The following is a 10,553-nucleotide window of genomic DNA, read 5'->3' as shown; positions in this document are numbered from 1 at the left end:
TATCTTCCTTTTTTTCAGACAGATTTCTTCCTATCGGTCTGAAGATGGAAGTAAAACATGTTATACCATTTGTACCAAATGGCCATATATATAATTGAGAGAAATATGGTTTCCAAACCCCCTTATTTGACACAATATGACAACATCGAAGCCCTGAAGTCCTACTTAGAAATGTTTCAATGAGTAAAATAAAATAAAAATAAATAAAAGAAAAACTCCCAATGAGTCATTGTTAAAGAGCATTAGTTTATTCTCCACAGGTTACTTCAGAAACAGGTAAGTATGTACAAAATCTGGAATGTTGGATAAATGCATATCAAGCATCTCACTGTGGCCGTTTCCAGAGAAATTTTAAGAAATACTAGCTATACATTAAAACAGGTGCCTCTGCATTTGCAATTTATTGCTGGTTTAAACAATCGCAAGTCACTAATGCCATTATTATCTTTTCTCAGTTATTTTTATAGTATTTACATTTTGATTAGTAAGGTCTAAAATCCACAGAAGTCTGCTAAATAAATAACAATGTGGGAGCATAAGAAACAGATCAACATGGACAAAGATATTGTGACAACATATTATCTCCCTAGATTGTCTACAATGTCTGACTGAAAGTTTTTGTCATGATATAAAGTGATCATTACGCCAGAATGTCCCAACTCTACTTAAAAAGTCAACAGAGAATTTAATACAAACAATTTAAACTGTGTAAAATACAATGTATGTGATGAAATCAAGAGAAATGGACAATATATATTCCCCTCTGTCAATAAGATTCCCCACCTTTATGGATTCATCTTAAATTTTAGGGCACAACTTCACTTTGAAGTCTTAAACTCTTCAAAAAGAGACTAATTTTGTCAATTACCAAACTATTTTTGGTCTTGGTTTGATAGTGTCAGAATCATAAAATGTAACTCAGATGAAGGAACGGTGCATCCGATTACATTATCTACCATTTAAAAGGTTTAGGGGGAATCACTGTGTAGACATAGTGAGACTTTAATAAAAGTGAAACTTTAATAAAATATTGCTAAAATGATTCAGTGGTCATAAGTGTATTGCTGGAACAGGAGTATTATTTGTATGTGAATTTCATTTCCATCTTTAATGGAAACATGTCCCACTGAATCATCATCATTTTTCAGTCAAGGAATAAAAACAGGCTATTTTAATATCAGTGGCAGGTAAATGTAAAAACTGATTCCATGAAATAGACATACATTGGCTTAAAACACATTTTTTCCTTCAGACACAATTTAAGATACATTACACACTTTGAAGCGGTTTTGACTGAATTTCCTTTTCTGATTTTTTAAAATCTTAAAATAGTTTTTTTTTTTTTGCACATATGAACATCAAGGGTTATGTCATCTAAACAAGGGCTTCCCAAACCTTCATGCCCTCGACACCCGAAATAAAGCGGACTGAATCTTGACCCACTAAAATCTGGAGCTCACACTCACGCACGCCTATTCATGCATCTAAAATTGAATGTTTTAAATCAGAAAAAATTTATACCTCTTTAACCATTATGAATTCCATTTCTTTTTTCTTTTTAATAAAAGTTTATATGTACTTTGCTAACCAGCTAGTGGTAAAAGACCAATGGCTCTGTTCTTAGTTCTACTCCTGGGTAACACAACCCAAATTCTAAGTCAAAAAAACAAGTTACTTGGCCTACAAGAGGCACTGAGGAGATGTAGCTCGCCCGGAGTGGACTTCAGTGCATTTTTCCATCCTCTAATTTATCTCAACAAAATGACAGCTGTCCAGGCAACACATGAATAAATATGTGCAAGCACCCACATGAGAACTAGTCACTGCTGGCTGAAACCACTTTCTTAAGGGTATCAATTTACATCTGACAGAATTTTGTAATTTTTGGCAGCAGAGTCTCAATTGAGCATCCACCTGGAAAATAACTGACAGAGGGCCCTTTGGAAGGGACAACTTTTGCACACATTGGAAGCAATCCCCTTCAGAATAAGTTGGGATGCTTAATGTTCACTGCGAGGAGGTGGCCACTTTGAAATTCAACCATATGGTTAATATGCATATGGCTGAGCTACAACAAAATCAAAATATGTAGCAATAGTCATCAAACCTTTCTTTGCTCATGGTAAGGATATCTTACTTTCACTGTTTGAATGAAAAGTACAGATTACTGTCACCTGCAGGTATGGGGAGGCATTGCATCTCACTCAGAGGCAGAGCATATAATAGTCAATCCTCGCCTGGGGTTGGTTGTGTATATTCAAGTGCTTTGAGACTCAGCGGTCTCAGCACTCTTTCTCACAATGCAAATTACAATTGGCAGAGCTTCAGATTGAGCGTTAAGTGTTGGCTGATTAGCAAATGTACATACAGCACCTCTGATATTATCATTGCATGACATTGACTTGCAGACTATTACCTTTTCTGATGATGGCCAACATTCAGACCCTTGTTCAAAGCATCTGATCTGATTACAGGACTGTATGAAGATCTTGGGCAGAGACACAAACATTCACATTTATACAATGCAGAGAAATCTTTGCTTTACACTAATATTGAATATTTTCCTGTGCTATTTCATTACAAAATAGTTTTCATAATATAAAAAACCATGTAAAATTAACAGGGACCTCTAAAAGGTTGGGTATTAAAAATGCTATCTGATGTTTGTTTCACTGAATGAAAATAAAGGCTTTGAGTATTGCTTTTAAGCCATTATGCTGCAAATGTACTCAGAAGGTTGTGAATATGTGGATATTGCTTGGATGCTGGGGTCAAAGGTCCTCCCCTATTCAAACAGTTCAAGGTCTATGGCACTTACTTGACAACCTGCTCCTCCCAACTCTGTACAGCAAAAAACAAAACAAACAAAAAAAAAAACACTGCTGATGAGTAAAAAGCATGATAAAATGGTTTGATAGACACAAAAGACAAACTGTGGTCTTCCCCTGTGTAAAAAAATGTGATAGATGTTAAAATTCTTGTAATTTCTGATTGGGAGAAGAAGCCCTTCAGAAATGAAAAAAAAAACCCAAAACAAAACAAAAAAAAAAACACGAATAAAACGCTGGCTTGCTCTAATTCAAAAATGTCTTCTCAGATCACTTCCTGCTTTTGCCTTCTGTCCAGGATGTACTTACTTGCTTTGGTTAACTAGCATAACCACATCTCTCCCTGGTTGAAGCCTTCCCACTGGCAAAAAAAAATTAAGGCTAAACAAATACACGACATGTCCTTCCTTTCATAATATCCAAGAAATTGGAATTTCCTTTCTCCGTTCTTGTTACATGCACATTGTATTTCTTCTCCTCTGAGCAGTTGTGATCCATTTGATGGCGATGTCGAGTTGCTTGATGTTTTGGAAGAAGTGAGGACTGATGTGTCTGAATGCTGGAGCATCTTTGCAGGTTTAAGGAAGCAGGTGTGGATGATTTCCTCTCTGCCTCTCCCATTTTGTGAGGAGAGAAATCTTATCTCTTTGTAAGAAACAAAACACCACTTTGATCTACATTCGTCTCCTCATGCAAAAGCACATAACACTGTCCTCCATACTGGATCACTTGGCAGGCCAGAAAGTTTTTTTCAACATTAGACAACAAAAAGTTGAAAAGAATAACAAAATAAAGGCAAATTTGATGACGGAAGAGAGGGATCCCCGCCCTTTAGTGGTCAACCTCAATTCCATCCACAGACATAACTCATGATTGAGGGTGAATGGGGTTTTGGATTAGAAAAAGAAAAATTAAAGATGATCTATACAGAGACCACAGTTCAGTACTTGCATCAGGGCAGGACATGTCTTCAGCTTCTTTTGTAAAAAAATATATATACCACAGTGATGGCCTATAGAGGACTTGCAGATTTTTGTCGCAGTTGCTGTTCAATCCACTACATTCAGTGGTTTCCCCCATTTCATCAAGGCTCTGCGGACCTCTGCTATAAATAGTCCCGACAGGTATGAACAGATCAGTCACTTTTGTGTACAAAAATAAGAGAAATTTCTCCTTCCCCATACCTAAAAGGTCAATTATAGCTGAGTCTATGCCTGCATTTCTCTTACGATCGTCATATCCACAGTGTTTACAAATGTCTTCAGGAGGGACACAGCATTCCCGTGATCAATGTTCACAAAGCTGTATCCATTTGCCTGCAAAGGAAAATATCAACAGGCATGAAAACCACAGACTAATGACAAAATGTTTCATGAGAGTGATATGTATGTAGAAGGTAAAAATACCTGGATTATTTTATCTCCTGGCTGAAGGATCTTGGATGCCGGCCCCTCAGGTTGGACCCTTGTCACAAATATACCCTGGGATAATATGAAATTTACATTTACCATTTACATTTCTAAAACGCTCATGCCCTTTTATTTAATCAGGTGGTTTTGATGAAAATAAACCATTTTATGGAAGATAAGGACACAACACCAAAATTATATCATAAAAGAATAATAACTAAAAAAAGTTGTGTCTTTATCAATCAAACTAATATGTTTGGTAGTATAATCTAAAGCATGAACTTACATTGTCCTCTGGACGAAAGGGATTTCCTCGGCCTCCCACCCCTCCTGATATACTGAACCCCAGCTCTGGATTCTTCTCCACTTTAACATGGATCTGAAACACAGCCACACACTTTTTTCAGACATTCAGTGCAATATACAGTAGCTCTTTTACATCAAAAGGGAGGTTAACATGACATGATGTTTTGAAGACATTTTAATGCATCTTGAGTGAGGACTGACCAACAGCAAAATTAAAAGACTTCAAACAAGTGAAGTTATTTTTGCTCCGACATGCTTTCGCAGCAGTGGAATTCCCCATTGTGGGACCAAGGTAAAATAATCCACTGTCTGGATTAGCATGGCTAACCCATTTAAACCTTTTAAATATAGATGTTACCAATTATTCTGCACAATTAAACTGTGCTGCCACAAAAAAAAAGAAATACGCAGAGCCTTATAACTACATACAATACGGGAATGCAGTTAATTAATGTGGAGCCAAAGATGTTTCAAGATGTTTCACCCCTCATCCTTCTTTAGTACTGAACTGATGAGGATGAGTGTTGAAACATCTTCAAGTGTAGAAATTCAAGTCCAGTTGCCAAGACGAGAAGATTTCAACAAGAATCCTCAAGGGGAGAAAAACAAGTCCAGTTGTTATGAGAAGAAGACTTTGACAAGAAGCAAAACAGCTAACATTACATTACCTCTTGCTGCAGTGTGTCATGAGGTGTGCGTTGGGGCCCTTGGGACTGCTGAGACACTTTGAGCATCAAGTAATCAATGAGCTGCTCTCGTGAAGGGTGGCGGGCCATGGACGCCTGGCTCATCGGAGGACGGACAGAGGACCCCACCTGACCATTCATCATAGGCACCTGAGTCACACAACCAGATACTGACTCCTTGGAGAGGTGGCAGGATAATTTTTTTTGTTCTAATGCAAAGTGAAAGTGTAATCCATGGAGTATTTTGTGTCCACCTACTTTCCTGTGAGGGTCCATGGTGTAACTCTGCTGCCCTTGGGGAACAAAAACATCATCCTGAAAGTGGTGGAAAAAAAAAAAAAAAGATTTTGATTATGTAAATCCTCACCATGGAACTCATTTTCAAGAGCCAATGAATAACGCAGGCAGTTAGATATTAATATCAAGCTTTGTCAATTTTCATCGTGACATTAAGTAGTGGAGTGTGGATTTCGAAAAGAGGAAATGGATGCTATAGTTAAAGAACAGTTAGTCACTGCGATGAGCGACACAGAGGAAATAAAACAATACCATACACAAAAGTAATTAAAAAACACAATATAAAACCCTTTCTCGTTGATTTTAATTTTTACCTAATTTCTCATTGTTAATTTATTATTCATTATAAATCATTCCATTTAAAGGATATTTCTTAACAGTTAACACAGTTAGCACTACAGTAAATTTTTTGACAGAATTGTGTATCAGAACTCTAATAATTCAAAAACCTCCACAACATGCTATCAGTTGGGAGAGATTGCACCTCAGCATATTTAGAACAAGGAAAAACAGAGGTTAGCGCTATATCATGTCTATAATTTTCCAAGCAGTAACTTTTACTTTGTCCATTTTTTTTCATGGTGGAATTTTCTGTTTTCTTTGTTACAGACTGTAATATACACTTTCTATAAGCACTTACCATTCACATGGTTTCATCCAAAACACAAAGTGAAAGGTGTGAATGGATTTCTGAGGTAATCAGAAGTGGGGATGAAGACGATGAATAAGTAAATCAGTGATCAAAGAGAAAATGAAAATCAAAATGTTGCACGGATTCATAATGACAGTATGACTGGGGTGAGGCAAGATGGATTGCTATTGTAAAGAACTGGGTGGGTTTAAAAAAGGATGTTTTGTACCATACACCATTTTCATTCTATGTGTATGTTAAATAACATGGGGATACATGAAGGCTACATGGTTCTTTATGAAGAACCTGGTTCTGTAAAATAAGCCTGGAACACTAACTCAACAAAGAATTAATTTTAAATGTGCCATTCTTTTCCTGACTATGTAGGATGATATTGTCCATAACAGATTTTATGTGAAATTACTCCACACTTTTTAGATGAAATAGTATTAGTAGATATTTTTTTTAATCTTTTCATAATTACAAAACATCCAAAGGATGACTTGATCAATGTATTCGGCAATCAGTTATAGCCACAAATTATCCTCTAATTCTAGTAGGACATCGGTGAAGTCATTGAATAAATCATAATGATGGTACAAAAAGCCTGTTTAAACAAATCTAATTAGGGGTGTAACAATGAATCAGTCCACACTGTGTTCAGATTTTAAAAATTATGTTTGTATCCTAGAGCCAAAAAAGCAAGGACATATCATGCCAATTAAATCGATGACCTGACACTTTACTAGACTGTTAGTGATTAGTAAGACATTACTGAAAAATTGATCATAAATCTCAAAATTAGAAAAAAATAGCAAGTAATTACCTGTTAATAAGCAAGAATACCTGAAAAACAGTGACATTACTTGAAAAATGGTGCAGAATAAAATCCACTCTTAGTTTCATGAACATGAGAGAAACCTCAGGTTCACTGGTTCCTACTAGATTTCTTTCTATTGTTGTATTATGCTGGTATTTAGTCACAGATAAAGTTTGGAGAAGAAATCTGATAGCATTATTTTTACAATTTTACATAACTTAAGATGATGTCAATTCTTTCATCAATAAATAGAGTGAATGATTGAGCTGTAAACTTTCTTGCATTTATTAGACTAAGCTGTTAGTTGACTGTATCGTTACACCCCCAAATTAAAGTGACACCAAAAGTGGCCACAAGAAGAGGAAGAAAGAAAAAAAACAAAACAAAAACACAAACTACAGATCCATCTTTCCTTCTGAGACAACAAGGCTTTTGGTTCTGAGAAATAGGGTGTCCAGGGGTAAAACCTACTTTCACTTGTCCATAGGAGCACAAGTGAACTATGGTTTTGGAGGATTCACTTCAACATCTACGACACAAGGAAACAGATATTTCCCTATCTTCTATAGGATGTGAAACTAGCAGGAAGCGGAGGTGCTGGCTCACTAGAAGCTGCAGAGACCAACTACCACCTCCATAGTACTCACACAAAAGCCCAGAGGTCCACAGGGCTGTCCGTCTCTGCCACTTAGGACCAGAGACCCTTGGCTGGCATGCATTTCCCTACAGCTGCCGTAGTGAGACCAGCTCAGTGGAGAGTAATTGGAATTATAGGATCGAGACAGCACATTCTGAACAGACCAGCACCAATTGTACACAAGAGGTGGCCATGCAATCCACCGAATGAGCAAGCACACAAGGAGACATAAAAAAAAAAAAAAAAATAAAAAAAAGATTTACAACATATTCAGACAAACATGGAATGAACAACATATATTTGCATTGCAGCTGAATTAGTCAGCCTGTTGGACGGCTGAAAAAGGAATACTTCAGTCAGGATAAAATCATCTCTTGGTAATTCAAACAATTTATAGATGACAAATAAAGACAAGCTAGAGCTAAAAACTTTATGTTTTTTTTTTCAGACTCAAAACCAGAAATGGTATCCTGGTCTCACAAGAAAAGATTAAAAAAATACAGTCAGTTGCTTTAATAGTTTCCCTATTTGTCGAAAATTTGCCAATTGTGTTGAACAAATAATTTTAAAATGGTTGTGCTTGTGATCTTCAATAAGGATGATTTATTACTTTTTCACAGAGTGTAAATTGTAAATTTACAGTCACATTTTTGGGTGATTTGGATATTCAGTTATCTCAACTGTTTAATGTTTTGTGTATCAATGAAGGCAGTAGAGAGAGGATTATCAAATCACTCAACTTTATGGTCAAAAATTTAAAATTATTATTTTCTTTTACTCTACCTGGTAACTTCTGAAATTAGGATTAAAAACTTTTAGAAGCTAAATTACAGTCTTTTGTAACACACTGCCATATTAAGCAATAGCATGAGGAAATAAGATGAGTGTCTATTTCCCAAAAAGGCTGTGTTGTTTTCCTCATCTGGAGTTGTTTTGGTTTTCAACCATCAGAGATGTCATATTGATTATATGATAGGGCAAAATTCTTGGTGCATCAACTAACAGCTTTGAGACACCAAAGAGAGGACAAAAAGGAAGAGTGGGAATCTGTGAGTAACATAGATCAGTGTCAGATACACTTGTGAAATATAGTATATCACAAAAAACATTGGCAGTTCAAAGATATATTGCGTTTTGGACATTTCACATCAGAAATGAAATGCCCATACATACACATAAAATATGAGTAATTCCTGGTATTTTGGTGTGTTGGGAAAATTTCTGAGTTCTTATACATAGGACAGCATTGTTTGCCCTTTGTCATAATTAGGTGAAAAAAGTGTAACTATAAGCATATGTGAATGTAAAACAATATAAATACGTTTCACATACAAAATAATGAGCCAAATATCAAGCTATGATTCTTTACCTTTTCTATCTTCTTGGCCTCAATATGCCTCATCACTTGGTCTCTCCAGTCGGATGGCACCCGTCCAGTCCCCACTCCTGACACCTGGGCCGGCCCATCCAGCAAAGAGTGCTCTGACTTCACCCTGGTGTTGGGCCTCTTGCTTGGGCTGTTTTGCTGATAGTTGAAGTCACTAACAGACATGGTCCTCTCGGGAAGCTCATGCTGCTGTGGCCTAGCGCTCTGAGGCCTGGAAGATCCAGGTACGTCGATGCTGTATGTGCGGGCTGAGAGGGGCCTTTGCATGTTGTGGCTCATGGCCAGCGGTCCCCTGGCGAGCGTGTGTATGTCTCTGTATGTCATGTATTCACCTTCTGGCAACTGCATGCGCCTCGGGTCACTCATAGAAGCTGTGGACGCGGTGCTACTTTGCCTCTGTAGAGTGCTGCTTCTTGACTGGCCGCCGGCAGAATGAAGCCAGTCTTTTGCCCACATGTCTCCAGAGGGTTTGGTGCCCATGGGCGGACCCCTCTGGTGGGATTGCATTGGATAAGGAGGTACCTGGTTTCGATTGGAGTAGTTGGTGTTGGCGAGTGAGTGGGAAGGAGGAGGGAGGTAGTCTTCGGGAGGCATTGGTGTCCTCTGGGCCCAAAGTCCATCTTTAGGCAATGCGCTGCTTGTGTACTGCACATTGTACTGTGGGGGAGGAATGCCCATGGCCATGCTGGAGGGAGCTGGGTATCTGCTGGTGCTGGCTGGAGGCTTAGAGGAAGAGAGCAGGTCTGAAGAAGATGCGTAAGAGCTTGGATAGATCTGGAGAGTCTGATCATTCAGCAATGAGGCCGACTTGCTCCTCACAATGGTCTGGCCTTGAGCTCCAGTCACAAGCACGGGGCCAGCAATCCTACTTGCTGCTGCTGCATCATAGCTGTCACAATCCCCTTCAAAGGCATACAACTTCATCCCACCTGTTTCTATATTGCTGACACTCTGGCACTTTATCACCTGTGGGGGGTGGCACCGCTTCTCTGGAGACAGCTCCTCTGTACTGCGAGACAGGGACATGTCACTACTGGCTGTCATGCCTGTTGAGGCTGCAAGTACAGCAGATGTCTCCACCCTCATTGCTTGGCTTTTTGTGATGCAGTCACCGATCTGCCGGTTTCCATTCTGTATGTGGTGCGTGTTGTCGTTACCAAAGCCTTGCTTGCTATCAAATCCTTCTTGTGCTACTGAGCCATTTTTGGTTTTGTCAAATTCCTCCAACTGAACCATGTTGTCTGTGGGCAGCTTGGAAATGTTCATGTTGATCTGGTCCCATTTTGTGTAAGTGTCTCCCATCCCGCTGTTTATTCCTTTCTCAATGAAGGCCAGTCTGGCTTCCATGGAGAGGTCGTAGTCACCAATTTTCTCTGCAGGGGTCTGCTGGGTCCTCAAAAGAGCCCGGAGGGATGTTTCAGAGCCATTACCATTATGCAGAAGAGGGGTGGTGTCTTTAGGTGGGTTCATGTTCTCATCCTCTTGCCTAAAATGAATAGATCGGGGGTGGGGAGGTGGGAGACGTGTTGATACGTAAATGAAGGAATGTGAT

General features: G+C 38.5%; 1 protein-coding gene across 6 annotated transcripts in view; it reads right to left on the bottom strand.

The window, feature by feature from the left end:
- Window positions 1-226: 226 nt before the first annotated feature.
- erbin (erbb2 interacting protein) overlaps window positions 227-10,553 on the bottom strand; it is a 56,489-nt gene continuing 46,162 nt past the window's right edge. For 2 of the 6 annotated variants that reach the window (XM_086152330.1, XM_086152332.1), the window contains exons 21-27: window positions 8,984-10,487; window positions 7,625-7,768; window positions 5,488-5,544; window positions 5,212-5,379; window positions 4,524-4,616; window positions 4,235-4,309; window positions 227-4,144 (exon numbers count right to left, since the gene is read on the bottom strand). In XM_086152330.1, coding sequence (XP_086008456.1) covers window positions 4,037-4,144; window positions 4,235-4,309; window positions 4,524-4,616; window positions 5,212-5,379; window positions 5,488-5,544; window positions 7,625-7,768; window positions 8,984-10,487 — 2,149 coding nt within the window. In that variant the 3' untranslated portion in view covers window positions 227-4,036. Of the gene's footprint in view, window positions 4,145-4,234; window positions 4,310-4,523; window positions 4,617-5,211; window positions 5,380-5,487; window positions 5,545-6,983; window positions 7,004-7,624; window positions 7,769-8,983; window positions 10,488-10,553 lie in introns of those variants that run through there. The other 4 variants (XM_086152333.1, XM_086152334.1, XM_086152335.1 and 1 more) reach the window with 4 other exon arrangements.

The sequence above is a fragment of the Fistularia commersonii genome, chromosome 9 (genome assembly GCF_037954325.1).
Source record: "Fistularia commersonii isolate RoL2024-O1a breed Wild chromosome 9, RoL_Fcom_v1.0, whole genome shotgun sequence".
NCBI lineage: Eukaryota > Metazoa > Chordata > Actinopteri > Syngnathiformes > Fistulariidae > Fistularia > Fistularia commersonii.
The sequence above is the reverse complement of the archived record's forward strand: the minus strand, read 5'-3'. Positions and strand labels throughout refer to the sequence as shown.